This window comes from Gigantopelta aegis, chromosome 8 (genome assembly GCF_016097555.1).
Source record: "Gigantopelta aegis isolate Gae_Host chromosome 8, Gae_host_genome, whole genome shotgun sequence".
Lineage (NCBI taxonomy): Eukaryota > Metazoa > Mollusca > Gastropoda > Neomphalida > Peltospiridae > Gigantopelta > Gigantopelta aegis.
Genome location: NC_054706.1, coordinates 22581450 through 22606288, shown reverse-complemented (window position 1 = coordinate 22606288; position 24839 = coordinate 22581450). Strand labels below are relative to the sequence as shown.

General features: G+C 35.5%; 1 protein-coding gene across 4 annotated transcripts in view; it reads right to left on the bottom strand.

Moving 5' to 3' along the window:
- LOC121378714 (clusterin-associated protein 1-like) overlaps nt 1–24537 on the bottom strand; it is a 31150-nt gene extending 6613 nt beyond the window's left edge. The window contains exons 1-11 of one of the 4 annotated variants that reach the window (XM_041506997.1): nt 24406–24537; nt 22254–22365; nt 20409–20493; nt 18850–19032; nt 17041–17061; nt 12595–12690; nt 10850–10933; nt 9952–10085; nt 7931–8072; nt 5881–5980; nt 3142–3246 (exon numbers count right to left, since the gene is read on the bottom strand). In XM_041506997.1, the coding sequence (XP_041362931.1) occupies nt 3142–3246; nt 5881–5980; nt 7931–8072; nt 9952–10085; nt 10850–10933; nt 12595–12690; nt 17041–17061; nt 18850–19032; nt 20409–20493; nt 22254–22365; nt 24406–24427 (1084 nt within the window). In that variant the 5' untranslated portion in view covers nt 24428–24537. Of the gene's footprint in view, nt 1–2842; nt 2859–3141; nt 3247–5880; nt 5981–7930; nt 8073–9951; nt 10086–10849; nt 10934–12594; nt 12691–17040; nt 17062–18849; nt 19033–20408; nt 20494–22253; nt 22366–24405 lie in introns of all 4 variants that reach the window. The other 3 variants (XM_041507000.1, XM_041507001.1, XM_041506998.1) reach the window with 3 other exon arrangements.
- Nucleotides 24538–24839: the final 302 nt, after the last annotated feature.

The window sequence follows — 24839 nt, the reverse complement described above, 5'->3', positions numbered from 1 at the left end:
GGGATCCGAACCCAGTACCTACCAGCCTGTAGACCGATGGCCTGCTACGACGCCACCGAGGCCGGTGTTAAATAAAACTAATACAGAAACAGTATCAAAAACAATGAGGGGCCATCTATAAAGTACTACACACAAAAACTGGCATTTTCTATCCACCCCACCCCCTGTACACCTTTTGCATCTTTGATCATTACCTCTCTTTCTCCCCACTCCCCTCATGGTGTACGTACTTTGTGGATGGCACCTAACAAAATTAAAAATAATAACATCTTGTGTAACCTTTCATTAAAACAGGGTTCGTACACCTTGGGCTGTTAAAATTTCCATAACTTTTCCAAAACTTTCCATAGCCCACAAATCCAAAACCATTTCCAAGCAAACTCAATCACAACAAAGTGTTTTTTGCAGTTTTTAGACATGTTTGTCAGAGTTAAAACTTTTTCCTTGACTAAGCTGCGTGGTATACATGTAGGATTACTAGTAATAAAAAAAATTATGTAATTTATTTTGGCGTTTTAAAATGCAGTTTTATTCTTGGAGTGGACATGACACTTTCCGGGCATTTTAAATGGAGTCAATAGGTGCATTGGTAATTTAAATCATAGATACATCAAACTCGCGGCAAACTCGTGATGATCTGCGCAAGCGCAAGCACAGATAGCCTGAGTTAATCTTTCGGGATCAGGCTAAAATGGAACCACTACCAAAACGGAACCATTTTCGTTGGCTAGGCTACAACGGCACCTCACTCGGGACGATCTGCGCAAGCGCAAGCGCAAGCGCAGATAGCCTGAGTTAATCTTTCGGGATCAGGCTAAAACGTAGCCCGAGTAATCTGACTGTAAGAGAGCTAGACGGACATTTGGACATAAATACGCTCTCATTTCAGTCAGAGACCAAGCTATGTATTGTTTTGGCAATTCCCGACAACCAAAAAGTTGGCAAAGATTTCCGCTATAATACCACAACAATCCTATGTTTGACGTCAAATACCTTTACATCGAGCATTTTCGATTTAACTGATCCACATATCCACATATTAATCACTAATACACATACTACAGAAAGAAATCCGACAACACCCACATTCAGCAACGCTTCGTGACACTCCGTCGCAAGAATTACAAAGCTCGGTGACCTATTTCGTGACGTAGATCACGTGATCACCCACTGGGCGATTCCGCCTTGTGCAACAGTTACAGGGGCCGTCTCATACCAAGCGACGTTACAACATGGAAGAGTTGGCTAATGGTTTCCTCTCTAACACAGTGATAAAATTACCAAATATTTGACATCCAATAGCCGATGATTAATGAATCAATGTGCTGTAGTGGTGTCCAAGACGGCCCCTGGAGACGGAATGGCTGAGTGGGCAATCATGTGACGCATCGTCACGAATGAGTTTGCCGAAGCTCAATGTGAGTGCTGTAGGGTGTCTCTGACTGTATTAGTGATTAATATCTGAGAAAATGATCGTATAAAGGTATTTGACATTAAACATTTGTTGTGGTATTAGTCGGAAATCTTTGCCAACTTTTTGGTTGTCGGGAATTGCCAAATGGTCTCTGACTGTAATGAGAGCGTATTTATGTCGTCTAGCTCTCTTACAGTCAGAGTACTCGGGCTAGCTAAAACTGAACCACTACCAAAACGGAACCATTTTTGTTGGCTAGGCTATAATGGCACCTCATTATATTGGCTAAAATGGGGCGTTGGGTCGGGGCTAAATATTGGTGAAACAAACCAGTCTTTCATACAATTTTATTTACGGCAAGGACATAATTTTCCATAACTTTTCCATAGCCAAGGTAACAAAACCTGATTTTCCAAAACTTTAAGGTCCTGGAAAACACTGTGACGAATTTCCAAAACTTTCCAAGACTTTCCAAAACGCGTACGAACCCTGTTAAAAAGTATAATATACTTTAACTATTGGCAAAACACAAAACAGAATTATGCAAAATAATAACAGAAAAAACATAAAAGAATGTAATTTAAAGGGTTTCTTTTTTAAAGACAGAATATTTATTAAAACCTCAGACAGGTTTTGTGCATTTTTCCTCTATAGAATGGAGCATAACAAAATAGCTAATCAAAAGTATACTGAATGCCAAAAGAAACTATACACTTTTTAAAACATTTGCCATATTTTCTAAAATTTCTTTTGAATGACAAAACTTACCAGCAAATGTGGTTCAACATTTATGTTAATGCAATATGGCAACATCTAACAGCGTTATTTTGAGGTAATGGCGGACAAACACATTAGTAAAGACCCTGAAGCATCTGTTTAACTCAGTTATCACTCTATCCATATGTAACTTTACCTCCAATTTCAGACACAGAATTTTGACTTGTCAAATGTGTTACAATTTACTTTTCTTTTCCATGTCCCTCCCCCTTCAAACCTGAAGGATGAGCAACTGTTATTTTTATTTTTAAAATGTTATGAAATTTTATGAAGTGCTTTGGGTTTTTTTTTAATGAAATCTAGTTAGTTATTATTATCAATATCATTGTTACAGTTTTTTTCTATTATAAGAATGAATGTGAAAAATATTTTTAAAAATTAGCATTCATTGTAATAGTGCCACTCCCCCTAAGTTTTTGTTGAATCAAGCTTCAGATTTAGAGGAATTTTCCATTTCAGATTTTGGCCAATTCCATTTCACATTTTTGCAGATTCCATCTTTTACCATTTATTTCTAAAGTTTCCAATTAATATCAAGCAATAATTTTAGTTTTTGCTACATTTATCTAATTGGGTAACTGGACACAAACAATATTTTATAATACGCCTAACTGAAAACAAAACAAAATAACAGCAACACTGTGTACTCACATCTCAATGGTTGTTACTTTAAAAAAAAAAATGTGGCAGGTTCAGAATTGCCAATCAGTGGACAATTTGACACATGACAATTTGGTGGGGGGTTTTAATTTCGGGGGTGACAAATTCTTAAGTTCTAGTAGCTGCCAGATCGGATTGGAACTCAAGAGAAGTAAAAGGGTCAGTGGACTGGGGGAAAAAAAAACCCACCCAAAAATCCCCCAACAAAACACAAACCACAACACAATCATGAAAATATTAACACAAAGTAAACGGAAACAAGAAAAATAACTGTAAGACATTGTGCTCACGTTTCAAAGATTGTCTTCTCAGTTTGATGACATTTTTTGATTTGTGTTTTTGGGGCACTTTGCTTCCAAACTTCCTTTGATCTAAATTTTCTATACACCAATTTTCTAATTGCAACAAAATCAATTGAAATTGTAAATATCTGGCTAAAGGTAAATGTAAGTGGACACAATTAACAACTGTTAAAATGTATTTTGTTATATTATTATTTCTTACACATCCTTTGGTGAGAACATCATTTGTTATTATAAACACATACTAATAACACATACATGTATATGTGATAACAATTTAAAGACATGTGAATGGCTGCTCCTAGGTTATGACCCGGTGACCATGGTGATACCATCCAATGAAAGATGCACAATAGAAATGAACAGTTTTGTGATGTATAAGTTAACATGAAACTGATTACTTTGTGATGATAAGTGTAAGTGCCGTAAATCAATTTTACTTGGAAAAGATGTTTAAATTTGTATTAAACCTATTTTTTTGAGGATACATACACAGAACTTCATATACGTTGTTTTCGCTTCCTATTTATTGCACGAGTTTATTTTGTGCAAGAATATATATACCACGAGATTGCGTAGTGGTCGAGTGGTATGTTCTTTCGCAAAATGAACGAGGGCAATAAACAGGAAGCAAAAACAATGTATGTGAAGTTCTGTATTTATTACATACCTTCTTGTATGTTTTACAAAAAAAAAAAAATTCAATGTAATGTCATAACAACACTTAATTAAATCTATGATCAAAACTCCTTTCATGGATTTACTTAACGTTAAGAATCATACTCTGCAGCAGCCTTGCGTAATGTTTCAAATATGTGCGATACAAAATAAATTTAACACACGGTTTCAAAATGTCTTTATCACTATAGTAAGATTGAATAGGTATGTAATAAATGTATGTACGAAATACAATATTACATTCAAAATAAATTTAACACACGGTCTCAAAATGTCTTAATCACTATAGTAAGATTGAACAGGTATGTAATAAATGTATGTACGAAATACAATATTACATTCAAGATAAATTTAACACACGGTCTCAAAATGTCTTTATCACTATAGTAAGATTGAATAGGTATGTAATAAATGTATGTACGAAATACAATATTACCATTTATCTTGCAGCTATTAAGGTAAATGGTATCTAATGGCCACTCATGTACTATTATCTATTTATTACCTCAGCGGTCACTCATAATGGAAAAATTATATTTTTCACAGTGATAAATAATCTGCATTGGTGTGAATTTTGGGGGACACACATATTTTGGGCACAACGTTAATTGCTTTGACTATGGTGCAATATAAAGTCCTGACTACTATACATATGGGCCCTGTTCCATGAAACGATCTTAGCACCAAGATCATCTTACATGTAAGTGCATTAGGTAGTTACATTTGCACTTAAGGTGATCTTAGCACTAAAATTGCTCCATACAATGGGCTCCTGAAAATTAAATAAGCACCACCTGAATTGTATTGCAGCCAAAAAGGAATCTAGAAGTAATTATCCGTGCTTATGTGGTTTTAAAATTATATTGAAAGTTTTAACGAATTCTGTACTGGCTGGTTATTTACCGAGATGACGTGAATAAATTACTGAGGAGAGGCATATCATTCTGATATTCCAACTCCATAGTTGATTACCATACATTGCCTATAGTCCGTCCCACAGGGAATGTCTTTTTTCATACTATGGAATTTACTACAAGTTATTTATTTTTAAAACACTTTTGTAAGGGGCTGGGATGGATTATAGAATAATATATTAACATAATGACAGTGCCATTTGCTGTTAATGTTTTTCTATATCCTCTGTATACAGAAAACATTAATTTCAGTGTTTTGTATTCTAGAATTTGTTTGCAGGGTTTCTAGAATTTGTATAAAATCCATTAGCAATGAGATCAGTGATTTTTTTAAAATTTACTACCACGATTAAAAATTGACTAGCCCTACTTTACTTTAAGTTAATACAATTTTACTAATAGTAATGTTGTCACCTAAAGAGGGAGATCGAGCTTAAAACCACAAAAATTGGGGGATGGGGGTCAGAGCAGGATATTCATATTTACTAAATAAAGTGAAATTCAGCATTTGACAACTTTTTTTCCACTAGCCATTGGGCATGGCAATAGTAGTTATGTACTAGCCCAACATTGAATATCACTAGCCATAGGAGAGGGGCTACCATAATCTAGAAGCCCTGGTTTGTGAAATATAAGTCACATGATGAAAACTAGGTGGTGCTTAAAAGGACATTCCTGAGTTTGCTGCATTGTAAGATGTCTCCTACTAATAAAATATTTCTATGATTAAACTTACCTATTAAATATATTTTCTTATTCAGAATATCAGTGTCTGTATATTCAATGTGTTTCTGGTTGTCTTACTATTTGTAAGAAGCCCAAACTGGATTTTGTCTTCAAATAATTTCGTACATACGGAAAAAAAAAACATATTTTAGGAAATAAAATGAAATTTAACCTAGTACAAATATGAGAACGATCAGAAACACGTTTAATATACAGTCACTAATATTTTATGCAGAAAACAAAAAAAAATTGATATGTAATTACAATCGTTAAAAAGTCTCTGTTAGTCGATAACATCTTTAAAATTGCAGCAAACTCGGGACTGTCCCTTTAATTAATTTTCAGGTACTGGTATATAGCTGTTACATGCACAGAAGCAGACTGTGGGCTAAATAAAGCGAAGACATACCAAACATGTCCTCTTGATCGTCATCTGGAGTTATCTGATCCTGTTTCCTCTCTTCACTGCGGATCCTCTCCGCCATTAGTTTCAGAGCTGCCTCGGTTTCCTGCACATCAAGGATTGAAACAATAATATTATAATGACTTTCTCATGGACATGTAGTACCCATGACTTCCAGCTCTTACTAACCCAATAACACACATTCAGCGGAGGGTCATATCATGGGTTCTATGACCTCCCCCCACCCACCCATTTCAAAAAGTAAAGTTCTGTTTTGTTTAAAGACACCACTGGAGCACATTGATTAATTAATCATCGGCTATTGGATGTCAAACATTTGGTAATAATAACACGTACATGTAGTGATCAGAGGAAACCCGCTACATTTTTCCTAATTCATTCATTTCATTTCAACTTATTTCCGTGCTTTTATCCAATTAAGGTTCAAGCATGCTGTCCTGGGTACACACCTCAGCTATCTGGGCTGTCTGTCCAGGACAGTGGGTTAGTTGTTATCAGTTAGTGAGAGAGAAGAAGGTGTAGTGGCCGACACCGGGCTACGAACCCTGTACCTACCAGCATGCAAGGGATCTTTATATGCACCATATACCACAGACAGGATAGCAAATACCACAGCCTTTGATATACCAGTCATGGTGCACTAGCTGGAACGAGAAATAGCCCGATGGGGTTCAATCTCAAAATGACCGCACATCAAGCAAGTGCTTTACCACTGGGCTACGTCCCACCCCACCCATTGAAGAGCCCTTTTTAGTGAGTTTTTTTTCTTCTAAAATTCATCTTCCACAACATCAAAGTGCCCTAAAAAAGTGTCTCTGAGCATCTTTATTTATTTTCAACGAATATTTTATTGTTTGTATAGTATAGAGCTTTATATACATGTAGTCCCCTCTAGTTTAACCTGCTCTACTCTGTAATACTCACAGGTTCCACAACTTTATCTTTAATACATGTTATTGTCTGTGTAGATATTTTTTATCCTATAACTTACCCATGATATCCACGTAAACCCATGTGATAATTTAAAATATTAACCTGTGTAATAATGGTATGCAAATTTAAAGGTATATGCAAATTTGCAAAGTCTTTAGGTAACAATGTGTTGCTGTCAATGGATCATTTGTTTACAAGCCAGCAAACAAGACCAGTATACCTGAGCGTAATGTTTTCCCAAGATTTAGTTCAAATGTGTGACTAATTTGGGCTAATCGTGATGTCATATAATCGATGGGGGCGACTAAGTTTAACACTGTGATTTACTAAATATTGAATGGAAATGTTATTTTAGAAGGATAAACAGAATTTGCTACTCGTGTTTTTTAATATGAAAAATATCAACCTCGTCTAGTTAATCAGTATTTATCTCGGCAGAGCCTCAACAAATACCGATTAACATACACTCAGTTGATATTTTCCATATTAAAAACCACTTGTGTTGAATCCTTTATTTATTACCCCAGCAGGCACTCATAACATGGAAAAACAAAAATCATAATTTCTCAGAGAAATTATCATCCACTGGTTTAATGTAGACTACTATTGGATAATTTGACTCCAAGAAACCAATCACCTTGTTGGTACTAAATATTACATCATCACTATTTGGCAAAGCACACACAATGATGTCACGTAGTTTAAGGCGTTTGCATTTACGTCTTTCAGGTTTTAGTGTTAAACTTGTAATAAAATGGTAGTTTAATGCCAGTCATTAGAGATTTTTTTATTTTTTTTACAGAATATATAGAACTTTGGGTTTTGACAATTATCTGTGAACCGTGAATAAAATACAAAGTTAAAGCAATACCCAGAACAGTAAAGTAGTTTACGTTGTTTCTATATGCATGGACGTGTAGCCAATGTAGACTATATCGAAAATAAAGGCTTTTAAAAACCCCAAATAGCTGGGGTAATATACAGAATAACAAACTCGGTACCAGTTATTATCAAATTTATGTCCCTCGTGAAATAATTTTCACCCAGGACATAAATTTGATAATAACTGGTAACTCGTTTATTATCCTCCGTATACAGTCACCTCTAGCTTGTCCTGCTCCACTCTGTAATACTCGTCTTGCTGCTGCTCCAAGTAGGTCAGGTTACGGAACTTTATCATGTACGTCTCGTACAGTTTCTGTAGATCCTCTTCCAGTTTCTCATATTCATCCATGTAGGCAGGCCTAAAATACATCGATGATAATCAAAGAAATGTGAAGAAAAGAAGACACTGAAAAATTATTTCCTCTCTTCATTACAGTCAGGGATTACTGAAGGAAGAAAATGTTTTATTTAACGACGCACTCTGACTCAACACATTTTATTTACGGTTATATGGCGTCGGACATATGGTTAAGGACCACACCGATATTGAGAGAGGAAACCCGCTGTCGCCACTTCATGGGCTACTCTTTTCGATTAGCCGCAAGGGATCTTTTATATGTACCATCCCATAGACAGGATAGTACATACCACGGCCTTTGATGTACCAGTCATGGTGTACTGGCTGGAATGAGAAATAGCCCAATGGGCTCACTGATGGGAATTGATCCCAAACCGACTGCACATCAAGCAAACACTTTACCATTGGGCTACGTCTCGCCCCCTCAGGGATGAATGTGACACTGGACAAAGACTGGGAAAAACAAATGGGAAAACTATGCAGGGACTTTAAGCATAGTGGGATGTGACAGCCCTTAATCACAGAAAAAGGACAGGAACAGCTTTTGAGTAGTGCTATAATGTGGAATTCGAGGGGGGTAGGGTGGCTAATATAAGATGTACGTGAACCGGCCTCAGTGGTGTAGTGGTTAAGCCATCGGACCCTCCCCACAATAAGTACATGTAGGTCTAATGCCATTACACTGACTTCCCTCTCACTAATCACTCACAACTAACCCACTGTTATTGCCATATATGTATTTTCCATTTGTTCATAAATGTATGTATTGTACTTCTGTATCGTTTGTACCTGAGGGCTTCAGGGAAGATTAGCTTTTGCTAACCGTGTTACCCTCACTAAATAAAGAATTTATTATTATTACTGTCCTCGACAGTACAGTGTAGATAGCTGAGGTATTTGCCCAGGACAGCATGCTTGAACCGTAATTAGATAGAGGCACGTAAATAAGTGTAAAGATGCAGCCACAAGATACGAGTGTCTCGTATGACAAGACAAACATTGTGATTTCACTGGTTGCTGTGCAGTAGGTTATTCTCGTGGCTGTTCACGTACGAGACATTCGTACCATGTCGCATCACCGTAAGAACAAAAGAGAGAGATTAAGATACCCTTGTGATATTTATCGTCTCTTCACATCATGGAATGTGCCTTTTGAGAGGTTATGACCTCCACATAGATATTCATGCAAAACATGTGCATGGTTTGTTCTATTCATATTTTTAAACAGGAAAAATACTTGCTGTCAATTCTTATAATTAATGTTAGCAGCAGAATTTAACAAAATATTATTTTTAATAAATTTGTTAAGCCTTGATTGATTTCAACTTATTTTCGTGCTTATATCTGTCCAGGACAGTGGGTTAGTTGTTAGTTGGTTAGTGGTTAGTGAGAGAGAAGAGGGTGTAGTGGCCTTACACCTACCCATTGAGCCCTTAAGAACTCACTCTGGGTTGGAGCCGGTACCGGGCTGCGAACCCTGTACCTACCAGCCTGTAGTCCGATGGCTTAACCACTGCGCCAACCTTCATTGATAGATGTGTGGAGTAAAAATGTAAAGTTGCATTGATAAATAGCTAAATGAAGTAACCACAACATGACGTCATTTGGTAAGCAATGCCATTTTCCATTTGTCTTTAATATGTGCATTTCATGTCTTGTTCAGTTAATTTGGAAGTCATTCTGTACGATTTTTGTTCACTGAATAAATGCAGTGTAATAAATAAAATACTATACTCGTTCTCGTGTGAGACCATTTATACTATTAACTTGTGTGTGTTTAATTGTACATCACTCGCTTTTGCTCGTGATGTACGATTGAAAACACACTCTTATAATATAAACGGTCTCACACAGGAACTCATTTAGTATTCTCTCTGTACCTGACACTCTGTAGTGTTGACAGTCGTTTGTGGTTTCTCTCCAGTTCACTCCGCTTCTTCTCAATCTTGGCCTCCAGGTTTGCTTCGTCAGACGCCACGTTATCAAGCATCTGCATAGTCTTCGCTATCTCAGCCTACACAAACAAGACAGGCTATTATATACAGTCGTTCAGTAACTAGGCAGACATAAGATATTACAGAATGATACAGCTAAATGGTCACTTTTGACTAGACAAGACAAAACATTTATTCAGTTATTGAAGCCACATGACTTTTGACTACTCCCTTGTGTGATCGCTTTATCAATTTTTTTGCATATTTTTAAAGCTAAAATATCATAAAAATTAGAAAACTCCACGAAAATAGTACTGACCTTTCCACATATGAACATTATTTTATTATGTATTTATAAAAAAAAAAAAAAGTGAAAAAATGTGAGTAAAAGTTATAAACTTGTACTCCCTCCAGGTGGTTTTTGTCAGAAATGAATCCATTAGTCAGAACGTTAAAACAGGCTTGATCTGTAATATGTTATTGTATCTTGTTAGAACTCAGTTCCTTCCAGTGTTAGGACAGCCTGGTGGCCACTGAATAGGCTACAGGTTGCCACTTTAACAGTCTTTACAATGTTTGTTGTATTTCTTTCTTTTTTAGACCATCTGTACTACAGAAACTAATATTCTAAACAATAAACTGTATTCAAGATGTAACTAGCTGTTGAAAATTATTTATTATTTACAAATATGTTACAATTGTTGCAAACTCAGGATCAGTCCCTTCAAAGACCAAGAAACCAACTTCACAAATCTTCCATTTTCCTTTCGTATTACTTAATACAAATAATCAGAAAGTATGAAGCTGACAATCTTTTTGGTGTTAACATTAATTGTAAAAATACCTCCACTGCCTTGATTGATGAATGCAAACCATTTTCAACTTCATTGATCTCCAATGACCGTGACAACACCATAATTCGCTCCTCCTGAAATAACATAGGACATACATTTTGTAATATTATATGACTTTCAGTTTAATTTTTTAGGCAATTGCCATCACAAAGTGTGAGTATAAATCTAATCATACATGGCTGAGGTGTTCAACATGGGTCAGTATCTGGAGTCCTCGAGTAATTTCATGGCCGACATCATGATAATTGGAATCATTAATAATCTGATTAACTTAAACAAACAATTTATTGGAAAAATCTTAATTATCATAATAATTTTGATACAAAGAAAAAATTCTGTTCACAGTGCTAACAGTGAATCGAATATTTACAGGTTTTCCTGGAAATTTGTGAAAATAGCCAAGACTGGAAAATGCACTCGGAATACCTTGTACCTTGGCCAAGGTATGAATACAAATCAAGGGCAACTTGTTTAAATAAAAAAATCCAATGTTGGTGCAGTGTTCCTGTTGTATACATGTACTTCATATTTTTGTATGATTCATATATTTAAAACAAAACAAAAAAGAGAAAAAGTAAATGATTTGCTGATAATATGTTTCAAGGAAATCATAAAAATGGACAGCTTTTACAGAAAACATGTGCACATAAGAAAATTTCACGTGGGCAGGGTGTGGTAAAGTAGACATTAAGCTCAGACAAAGATAAACAGAGATTTTCAAACAGCTTAATTTTCGTCAAGTTAAAATGGTGATGAGTTTGAATTACAACTACAATGTTAGAAACATTTTATGAATTCAGAATCAATATCACAAAACACAAAATTATCAGTCGCCTGGTAGGGTAGTGTCAGTATTGAGTTTTGATACTGACTAACCTGGCAGCTTTTGTACCCTTTACAGACAAACGAACGGGCGCATTTCTGCAACCCAGATGTTCATCATACTGTTCTGACTACAAAATATGCCTTAGCCTACAATGATTTATAATTTCATAGCACTAAGATAGCTTCAATAATATGGGCTCTGGGAAAAAACTGACATCCATATTTTAATTAAGTTTTAGTGATGTTTATCAATGTCTAGGACTTCTGATTGCAGAGGTAATAAATGGAAATTAGAAACACCAAAAATACAGTGTTTTTCTATCTCCATGCTTGCGGTTCCAGTTTTTCTCCTACAAATGAAACCAAACTGATTCAGTGGTTAACTATTATCCACCCAGCTTTACACCCAGAAAATGTCATCACTGACCCAAGTTTTCAATGTGAAATATGTAATTTTGAACCTACATTTTTCCACCTCAAATTGTAAAAAAACAATTAATGTGACACTATTTTGATGTGCGTCATAGTAGTGAGTCTAATACCAAAATAAAATTTACAGAAGAACTTACGTAATTAATATTTAAAAAATATAGTTTTTAAAACCCTATGATCACGATCATTGACGTCATTGTTTATGTTGCTTTCGCAAAGTTTATTTTCGCTTTCAATCGATGACTAGCAATCCCATCCATCATCTACTTCAAAGTCCGTACTATTCATAATACATCCTTTACAAATCTTAAATTTTCATTAAATAATAATGTTTTAAAATAATTATACAAAGTGTGAGAAATCGAACCCATGTGCACATTACGTCATATGGGGTTTTACGTCAGTTTTGCAGTCGAGAATGGGAAGGAAAGCGTAAAGCGCACATCAGTAAGCCCTGTATTTGTTTGTAAAGACTTACCCTCAAGTCAACTTCCTTCTCTAACTTGTCGTACAAGCTAGCTCCGCGAGTTGTAATTTCTGAAGCCAATCGTCTCGCTTCTTTGAGGTCACTGATCTACACAGATAAACAACAAAAAAAGAAATGAAATCAGAGAATTTATACTAGGCGGCAATAAAAACGCAATCTCGGAAATGATCATGGTTTATTTTATTATGCGAGATCCCACAAAAATGAAACTGATACCACCAGTGAGACCAACCACTGGCCCATCTGACTGGCACTGTCAGCCGCCAACAGTGAATCGCGCATAACGTCTCTGGCGATGTCAACGTCATGGGGGTCAGTATTTCATGTGACCTCCATGTGCTGCGATGCACGCCTGCAGCCTCCTAGGCATGGACATGCACAGGCGCCTCACCACACGTCGTGGGATGGCTGCCCAGTGATGCTGCAATGCCTGCTGCAGCTCAGCGAAGTTCTGTGGTGGATTTGGTTGGTTTTGAACACGACGTCCCAGCTCGTCCCACATGTGCTCTATTGGGTTCATGTCCGGGGAAACTGCTGGCCAGTCCAACACAGTGACATGGTGGGCACGAAGAAACGCCTGTGTACGCCTGGCAGTGTGCGGCCGAGCGTTGTCTTGCTGGAAGACGAGCCTGTTTCCGCCATGCCGTCTCATCAATGGGAGGAGGACCGGCCGCAGGATGTTGTCGACGTAGTGTTGCGCATTAAGGTTTCCCTGTACCACCACAGGAAGTCAGCATTGATGGCGCCCCAAACCATGACTCCGCCGCCCCCGTAGTGGTCCCTCTCCAGAACACAGGCCTGCGCGACACGTTCTCCACGACGGCGGTAAATGCAACGACGTCTGTCCGTGACACTCATGTTAAATCTCGATTCATCCGAGAAGATGACATCTCGCCATCTCCTGGGTCGCAAATGCCCACCATTCCTGGCCCATAAGAGTCTTGCTTGACGATGTCTGTGCAGGAGGATAAGGCCACGGTAGGGTCGGTGGCAATGCAGTCGTGCTGCGGCAAGACGTCTCCGGACAGTTCGGGCGCTGATGAGTCGTCCCCTGGTTCCCACTTCAGTCCTGGCAGTGCTTGCGGCTGTCAAAACCGATTGCGCAGGTGCCGCAACCGTATGTTCCGGTCCTGTCTATTGGTCGTTACGCGTGGTGTGCCCGAACGACGGCGGTCATTGACGGTCCCTGTCGTCTGATATCGGTTGAGGAGCCGATTAATGGTTGACGGGTGCACGTGGAACCGTTGTGCTACCCGCAATTGCGAGTTTCCGGCATTCAACAAGCCAATGGCTTGATTCCGATCGGTGTTGTTCAACCGAGGCATCGTGTAGGAGTGAGATACTCATTGCCACCCGCGTGTTCTGAGTGTGCCCGGGTATCAGGAAATGCACGTGCAAAGTGTTATTTCGCCAAGTGGTTGCATGTGCGTGATTTACCGGATAATGCGTTTTTAGCGTTGTTCCCCTTATGTTGGGAACAGGCCGGAAGTCGACCTTTACATGCTGCTGAAATAATGTGTACCACTGTACCATGTACATTGACGAATAGCGTCAACGAAGTCCAACCAAAACGTATATTATTTTGACAAAAGGAAATTGCATTATTAATGCCGGCTAGTATATTATATTTTAAATAAAAACATTGAATCAGAACTGCTGGTATTTTAACCCCATTTCTTCCACAGGTTTTTTCAGGGTCTGTTGTTTTGAAGTGGTCTTGTTCAAATTGGTCAGCAGCATTGAAATAATTAACCTGCTGTAGTCTTGGGGTGTCATGATATACCAACCTCACGATACAAGACATTTTATTTACGGTTATACATGTATGGAATCAGACAAAGAAAAACATTGATTAAACATAGTTTTAGTGTAGAAATACCACATAATAGACATAGATATAAGCAGTTACATAATATTGTCTCTCCTTGATGAAAAAACTTGTCATATAAGAACATCTCAGTTGGTGTTAGTAAATAGATATGAAATTAAAATAGGAATATATACATACAGGTACAGGTACATGTACATGCATGGTCAAAACAGCAATCGATACACAAGCAAGGGTATTGTATATCGATTTGTCAGCAGTGTATCGTGGCACCCTTACTGTTGTCCCTCCATGATTCTCTGCTTTATTTTTCAAAAGGAGTCCCATTGAAGCATAATTAAAAGGTGTTGAGTGTGTCATTAAATTCATTCAAAATAAATTAAGAATCGTTTGTTATGTTTTAAAATTATTATTTATAATTAAAACCAACTGACTTTGTCTAAAAACCATCCACTTTAAAATCACAGGTATATAAAAAGGTGTAGTAATTATTATATCTACACATTAGTATAATGATACGAATTAGGGTCTAATGAATGAAAAAAAAAGAGTGAAATAATGCATGCAAAATAAATTGTGCACACAAATGTGTTAATAATATTAATGAAAATATTAATGATAATATAAATTTAACATATATTGTACATATTATTTCCCAAGTGGTTCAAAAAAATTTATTTATAAAATTGCTGTGTTCCACTAGAATGCACTACATCCCATCACAGCTGTTGATGAACTCAAAGCTATCAACACATTCGAACATGTATTTTGTCAATTTTCATTGCCTCATTGTTTAAAACAAGATTAATGTTCAGCAATAACTAGTATATTATAAATCATAACCACTGTGCATCAAATTTATATCTCTCATATAACAAATTAAAGTACATTTTTAAAAATTAATATTGAAGCATCTATGTATACATGTAGAATACACTGTATATCTTGACTTCATCATAAAAGTCTAGGAGAGTAAGTTTTAGATCCCGTTAGCATGTGAATTAACTTACATATACATCGATATATGCTAATAAATGACTCCGCCAGGGATCACCTGTACATTGCCAAACTAGCCAATTGTTAATTTTTATACAAAATGGCTACAGAATTAACCATATTTTAATGATTTTGAAGGAAATACTCAACTTTTCTGAAAATTAGCTAACGTAAAACAAAATTCCAGTGTACATGAACCCTGCTCCCGTTAACCTAAGTTAGGGGAATGATAAAACACTCCCATAAAAAAAATTCACATTGAGGTCTGGTAAATAAATGTTAATCACAGTGAAACAATCAGAGTTCATATGTTAAAATGAAGGTACCTGTATTGCACGTTAAACAAGACAATAAAATGTTAAAATGAAGGTACCTGTATTGCAGGTTAAACAAGACAATAAAATGTTAAAATGAAGGTACATGTATTGCAGGTTAAACAAGACAATAAAATGCACAAAGCAAACAGCGAGTCACAGAAAGAAGGATCAGAAAACTTGGCTGCAAAAAGCCTTGATGTAGAGCTCTAAGTGGTACAGTCCTTGCCTGAGGTGTGACGAGTCGTAGGATCGACTACCCTCAGTGGCAATAATAATGGGAATTTTCAGTTCATCTTCAAAAACATAAATGTTGGCTCTTTTTTAAATTATTAATTTTTTTTATATAATAACTGACCGACTAAAATATGGAATGAATTTCAAGCAAGCAAATGGCAAATTCTGGTGAGTGCAATTTGTGAACAGTTAAGTTGAGTCTTCATATTATGAAACCATAACAAACATGTAATAACTATACAAATAATAAAATTGTAAGTTGAAAATTGTTATATTCATATAAGAGGGAAACATTCAAAATTGGAAATAAAATATTGCATAGATTTTGTAGAATGGTGCCAATTTAAAGATTTGGGGCCTAATTGACAAAGCTTTCTTAGCCTCTGCTAGACAACAAAGCATCCTCTTTGTAAGTCTTTTAGCATTGCACTGCGAGATTGCAAAGCTGCGAGAGTTTAGTGAATTAGGTCCCAGATATCATCAACATCAGGGCTCAACATAGCAGACTACAAAAGAAAAAACCTCCCAGAAGTCCACCTTTTAGACCTAGCCGGCAAACAGCAATTCAACCTGCTAATTGTAACACCCTGCAAAAGTTGTAGGCTATTTTTCAAGAGACCAATGTAGGGATTGTACGATTATCTTATCTGCTATTTAGCTTGTGATTCTATTATATTTTAATTCTATAATGCTTTAAGATCCAGCAGGTCATACATTTTATTTTTAGCAAGTCAATTATTTGGGTCTGATATTTAAAAAAAATAATAGCAGTCAATACATATATTTTACTTTCTATTTCAAGCCCCAAGCATATACATTGTGTATGTGTTAAAGCCTACATGATAAATTAAAGAAACAGAACCAAAAGTGAAGCATTAAAGAGTGAAATAAACAGCAAAAACATAAATATATTAATTTTATATATTGTACTAAAAAAGCAATTAAGGTAATAAATATATGTGCTGCTAGTTTTGATCAATAAACTGCAACTAATGAATAGTTTTTACAGTGGCATTATGTTCTCTTTACTATATGAAACTAAGGTACATCAAATACAAATACCTCAAACTTTCCCATGGATGGCTTTTATAAAGGAAAAACAATAAAGTTAAAAATTCTAATTTATGAATTAAAAGTGTTTATTTATCATTAAACGATATTTTCATGAATGTAATTTTGAGTAAAATAAATGAGTGATATGATGTATCAGTGTGTGATGAGACAAGCAGTTTCTCTCCCAAACAGAACTAATTTTGTGCTAGCACATGCCTGAGCAATTGCTTGCTTCAAATAATAAGGACCGATACATGACAAATAATGTTCAATCTGTAACAATGAGTGTTATCAACCGTTTCTGTTTGTCTTAAAGTTATGAAACCTAGTAGTATTACAACCCTTTAACATGGACACTAAGTTTGGTTTCAGTAATCTACAAACCAGTAACACATCTGTATAAAGTTACCATAAAGTGAAAAAAAGTTTACGACATTAAAACGGGGAAATAACCCTCATCTCCGTAACGGTTCCTTCTCAGAGGTACATGCATTTTTAAAATTATGGAATTATGCATTCAGCCAAATACATGCAGTTACTTGCTACTCTTTTCAGTCATACAAGACATAGGGATTTGAGAAAACAAGTTCAAAATTTTGCCTCTAATAATTATATAGGCATGTTTAACAATATTTACATGCACTGTATTGCTGGGCTATCACCAGGAGGGGTTTGAGAGTTGCCACCCCAAAGACAGATCAAGAGGGGCTCTGGGGACCTAAATTTTGCAATAATTAGAATTTTATTATATATTAATTTTCATTTTTTATGATCACCCTCCAAACCTCCCCCAAAGTTCACTTGGCATTCCACCTCATGTCAATGGGCCCCACCCAAATGGATTTTCTGGATCCGCCACTGCATCCTCCCACACACACACACACACTCATCCCCATCACAAAAAAGTCCTAATTTGGTCTACAGGTGACTGAAGAAGATTCCATATCACTATGTCCTGATTTCGTTGTTTACTGCCTACTTATAGGTTATAGTTATTTCAGGCTAGGTTTAGCCATGATTTGGCCTATTATTATGAAAATATATATTGGGCAGACAAAGTGCCACCTCCTCCTCTATCGAACCTCATCTCTGCTGATCTATCCTGTGTGTCAATGACTCCTTAATCATGACAATATCAGAACATAATAACAAGCTGTCTGGGTAAAAATAATGTTTTAAAAACATATTTTGATCCCAATGTTGATGCTACTAACACTGATATTAACAATTAAAATAGTTCAAGCTTTATGCAGAACTACAATATATACAACAATTATTATCTCCAGAAATAATGAAAAACATCAGAATAGTAATGTAACATACATGTATAATGATCATATGAGGCAATTTGTTCACAGAATGAAAACAAAATTAATAACAGGACTTTAGATTGCATTAAAGTTGAGGCGATAAACGTTGTGCCCGAAAACACACATGCCCAAATTAACTACAAACCTGCTGATCTCAAAACCACTGAAATGTTCAGGTTAATTAGATTACAGTAACTTGAAATGCATTTCTGAATATTGACAACTCTACAGCAGCTGTTAATGACAATACTGAACTAAAACAACCTTCCTGCACTCAGGAAAGACAAAATTCCCCGTTGTGCCAAAATTAGTGAGATCTAAAGCCCTGAATAATAACAAAAACACATAACAATTTTGTTATCTGCATTACAATACATAAAATTTCTACACTGACTTTTCGGACATGAAAATAGACAATTTAAAATTCCATGGCTTTCCAGGATTTCCACGACCTTTATGATACCTGCTTAAAAAAGTAGTAAAAGATGGAGGAAGATGCACTATATACCTTGCTTGACACATCAAAGGAAACATTCTCCGTCGTGTCGTTGTCGGGCTGTTCCAGTGCCTGTGCGACATTCGTCTTCATGGCGTTGTACAAAATCGAGGTGGCTTTTAGTAGCTCCTTCACTGCATACCCATCGGACTGGTACAGCTTCTTGGTGTTCAGTTTAATGTGTGCTTTTGTAGCCTTTAAAAACAACAATCAGAATAGTGTAGTTATCTCCCTTGTGTACCATGAATAGTGTTTTTTTTACAACATACATGTAGATGGGCCTTTAAATTATATGATGCTAGTGGCTGGTATTCATAAAGTTGAAAATTCCACAAATAACTAGGCCTTTATGATGCTAGTGGCTGGTATTCATAAAGTTGCAAGTTCCACAAATAACTAGGCCTTTATGATACTAGTGGCTGGTATTCATAAATCTCAGTTGTAAGTTTCACAAATAATTGTGGTCTTCTACCAAGGGGAGATAATTCAACATTTTATTTACACGACTTGAGCACAAATAACATTATGGGCCAATCAATTTAATCTGAAGTGAGCACAACATTGTGATCCTACATTCAAAAAACTGTGAATAAAATTATTTTTAAAATCCTCCCAACACTCAGCTACATGTATTTAAATTTCACACAAAAATTGAGATTAAGGGGGAGCTATTTAAGATATTACCATATTGACACCCTATAAATTCACATGCTAAGGGGAGCTAAAACTTATTCTTCTTGAACTAGTTTCAGGGAAGTGATGGGGAACGAGTTATAGCTCCCCTTAAACAGTGAGGTCTGAGGCACTCTTATTTCTCTGGTCTTTGAAAACCATTTATAGACTACACCAAACAAATTACAGGTAACCGTATTTTACATAACCCTGTATTTGATGTTCTAAATTAATTTGCCAGAAAATAATTTGAGAGTACGTAATAAAAACAAAACAGACCATATGTGCCTCTACTAGGTGGTTATGGGTTTGACATCTTTTGGTAATGGACACAGCATTTCATATATATACATGTCCTAGATTTTAGGGTAGAAACCCATGATCTGGCAGAAACCCTGATAATGGGCTGTTTTTTAATACACTCTCTAGTAGCTAATTATTTAACACAAATAAGTCTGACTGAAGTGCATGTAACAACACTAAATTTGGAAAACAGGTTTAACAGTGACAGACCTTAGTTTTTAAACAGGAAGTCATATTTTTCACTATTAGTGCCATTTTTGATAACTGAAATCATACTTTACTTAGATTTAATTGTTTAGATTATCTATTTCCGTACATGCGAAGTGTTTCTGGTCATCCTGGTGTTTTTAATATCACAAAACTAATTTTTCATATTTTTAAAAACGCATGTGTGTCTGAGAAGTAACGGTTCTGGAGTCGAGTTTTAGTCTATTCTTAAAGAGTATTTCACTGTTTTAACGTCACACTCTTGTTTCACTCTGTTGTAACTTCATCCAGTTATGTTACAGGTTTGTAGATTAACTAAACTTAGTGTCCATTTTTACGTGTTGAAACTAGGGTCTACGTCTTTAACGAGTACAGGTACAAGCAGTTACCATGAACTCTGCAACAGACTTGATGAAAATAACCCGATCCTGTTCAGTGTCTATATCAGGATGCATGTCGGCACTGGGATCATATCTGAAGAATAAAAAAAAATATATAAGAATTGTTTGTAAGAAACTGATAATCTCAGATAAATTCAAAAACCTTCACAAATGCAAATGTTGATGCCATAGCCACAAACTGAAAAATTTAATTTGTGTATGTGCTTGACCCTCTGATGAAATAAAACAACAATTATGATGATTTGAGTTGTATATAGCTAAGTGTCATAGGGTCAAATTATCCCAATGCTTTTTTGGGGTTTTTTTGGAGGGGGTCCAAAATTGTGCCCCAAAACTAGTATATTAAAGAACATGGTATGTGCTGTTCTGTCTATTGTAAAGTACATATATAAAAGATCACTTGGTACTAATGAAATTATAGAGAAGGTTTGTCTGAAGACATGTCAGAATTACCAAATGTCTGAAATGCAACAGCCGATTAATTAATCAATGCTCTTATGGTGTCGTAAAACAAAAACAAACTTTGTCACATCACAGCAGTTAATGATATCATCTGATGGTTATAACACATGAGCTTGTGAAAGATTTAGCTGTCTTTGTTTTTTGTATGAGTAAATTAAAGAGATTTATGTTAAGTTGAGCCATCAGACTTAAGGCCAGTAGGTACCAGGTTTGTGTCTCACTTCAAACAATGGGGGCACCATTAGTCTCTGTGGGTAAATGGAAGGCCACAAACATAGAATTTCTCCGAATTAATTGTCTCACAATTTCTTTTCCTTTTTTAAATTACACATTCACATACCTGATTCATAAATTTCAGAGCAAAGACCTTCATCCAACAGGCCCTAATCTAGGCAGCGAAATGACACTTTTTTCTCTGAGTTATTAGCAGTTGTGAAAAGTAAAAACACCAGAATAATTTGTAAAAAAATCTGATTTCAAAAACAAAATTAAGTAACAGACATCAAGACACTGTTTTGTTTAGGGTTATAGCTTACTTAATACCTTATCAGTCCATTGTTTTACATTGGCACAAGACTGTACATCAAGGCATTTTGTGCTGTTTGCAGTGACCAGTTAAGCGGTGTTTGGTTCTCAGTCAGATTCATTTCAATAATGCCAGATTATACTAATTATTCCTTTCAATTTAACATAACACATTAATTATCAGTTACTTAATATACTATCATGTTTTTAATGAAACTATTCTATTGTTTTATTACCAGAAGTAGGTTTTTTTTATAATGAAATACTACAACTATTCAATCTCAGTGTATAATTCGGAACCTTTCCAAATTAATGCAGAACATGATCAAACATAATGTAATTTACAGACAAATGTTCACTTCACCTAAACTTCACCCCGTTCTCCTGAGAAGTGAGAATTCACTTCTTATATTTCAATTCTCAGGGATGTGAGAGGGGCTGGAACAAAAAAGCTTACTGCAGCCGGGGACCAGGGGCCGCTCAAGGGCCCCTGAAGGAAAATTGTTGTTTGCAACCCCTGGAACTGCCAAAAATTGCATTCAGTGCTAACAAATCTAAACTGGTTATAACTTATAAGGCACACATCATAAACTTGAAACCGTGACAACATGCAAATGAACCTTGTGTGGTCAACAGTATTGAACATCATGTTTTTGTTTCTTTAGACGAAATGGAAAAGCACATTTAAGCGTTTCCGCATAGCTCTCACATCCCTAAATTCTAGATTTACTACAGTTAACACTATTAATACATGTACATGTATTATCATTCTGAGATATTTTTGTTTATCTAATTTACAACAACCAAATAAGAATACCATTTTACTTTTTAGAATAATTAAATTACCTTTTAACAAGCCATCTTAAAATTTCGGCAACCAAAGGAAAATTTGGAGTTCTAAAATTTTCCATAGAAATTAGGCGTGGATATCCAAGCGCCCTCATCATTTCGGTAAAATCTGAAAATATAAATAAATTTATTATAACACCAATATCCTTATATTTGTGTCTACGTACAGTTTCAGGCTTGCAAATGTTTTTAGTAGTGCCTGTCAAAATGACCTGTGTCAGTCAATTTGTGCCTGTCAAAAATAAAACTGTGCCTGTCAACCAAATATTGAAATAATTGTCCTTTATTAATCATGTATGTTATATTATACCAGTAGAACTATTCATTATGTAGTGAAACACATCTAGTACTTCGCACAGAGAACGCCTTTTTTTCATACTATGGAATTTACTAGAACTTATTTATTTTTGAGCCAAATGTTTTCTATATTGGTTACAAATTTAAAAAAAATATATATATATTTCTAAAATACTTTTACATTTCTTCTTACATCAAATCAAACTCAAATTATTTACAAAACACATTTTGGTATGAGGACTATAAACATTAAATCCATGGGCCAAATTGAGCTATAAATGTGAAAAGAAAAAGAAACAAAAATCCTATTTGGATGGGTATTCAGCTTACTGGGGTTTGGATTGAGTCATTTAAGGTAAAAGTTTGTATTGTATTGTTAAATATAGAAAAAGTAATAAAATCGGCAAATAACTACAATCAATTATGGATAAATTAAATAATGCAATTTATAAGCACTTGGATTGGCGGCTGGGTGTTTTGTTCATAATGAAACAAGTTTGACGTTTTGTCAGATTTTCTGACATGCTGCAATTTCATTTGGAAATGAAATACAGTTGATATCTTTCCATGAAGCTAAGTTGTACAGAAAAAACAATCATGACTGCCCAGTCACTGCAATGAGGCCAACAAAATGTCAAAGAATTCCAATCATGTTTGAAACTGAAATAACTTTATAATAACAAAGCACCTAATAAACGTATTGAATAATGTGTACTATAGTTATTTAAAAACAAATATGATAGGTTTCCATTTAATTTTGATTGCTTAATTGATAGGTGTACAAACAGCAACACATGCTATTCATTGCTACGGTACTTTGATAAATATAAACTGACAGCTAACCCGGAGCATGCGCACATCTGTTTATTCGGCCGATGTAAATAATGACAGCTACCCGCGGGACTGTGCCATTTCAGAGGTTCAATTTACATTAAATAAACACAGTGGCATTAGATTATTTGTCCACAGTTCAGTTTAGACAGTAACATTTTTGTATTAAAAGATGTATTGTCAACTTTGACCTTCCGGAACACATTGGATCATCAGGCTTGCTCAGGTCTATTAATAGACATGAGAAACACCATTTCCGGGCCAATGCGAAAGCATTCTAGCAACAGTTCCAAAATAATCATGTGCATGAACTGCTTCAACACTAGTGCAAGACCCACATTATATGAATATCTTGCTACATTCATTTCGGACTACTTCAACACAGAAATACTTTATTTTGTGTCAAGACAAAATGACCGCTATCAAGTCTGTGACTGTAAAAGCTTGACAAATGATAAATTTGTACCAGACAGTGTCTGTGACCGGCCACTTATTTCCAGGTTTGCAGTATACATATTGTCAGTAATACATGTATGGAAAGACTATTTAGTCTTAGATGTAACATACAGGTCGGAGAATAAGAAGCTGTTAACATAACCTAACAAAAGGTTAGCCCAAATCACAATAAGGTAACTTGTTCAATTTAAGGAAAAAGAAAATTTGTCTTTGTGTGGAATATTTTATGAACCTTTTAAAAACACATTGCAATTAATTACATCCTCTTCCACAACATTGGGTGTATGCTTGTGGAAAATCTGAATAACTGGCATGTACAGGCCCTAGGCTAATGACTGTCCTTCTTTATAGTACATCAACAAACTTAATTATTATTTTTATTTCGATCAATAAATTTGTTGGAATGTCGAAAATAGAATAGTGCGGTAATACGTAAGTAAATAATAGCATGTGACTCAAACGAATGCCCTGACATTATTACAACGATAAGAAACAATATTCAATAAAACATTAATTGTCATTTAACATCAGTAATAAATGAATGCACAGATAAACAAATATTCACTTCTTAAATCCCTGAAAGACATTTTTTAGACAGATGTCAAAGCAAATAACAAAATATTTGGCTAAAACCAACTAGACTGTTTTTCTGTTCTGCATGGTCTATTTCTATGTTTATAAAATGTAAAGATCGCAAAACAAGACAGCGACACAGTCTACAAAAGCTAATGCAAGCGCCATCTATGAACAACGGTATGTCACTCTGAATTTTTTTTTCGAAACTGCAGTACGCGCGGTTATTTTAAAAATTAAAGGGACATTCCCGAGTTTGCTGTAATTTTTAAGATGTTATTGACTAAGAGAGACGTTTTTACGATTGTAATTACATATCAAATATATTTTTTTGGATTGAAATATTAGCGGATGTATAATAAACGTGCTTCTGATCCTTCTAAAATTTGTATTATTGTCCGAACCAAATTGTTAACAACTACGAAA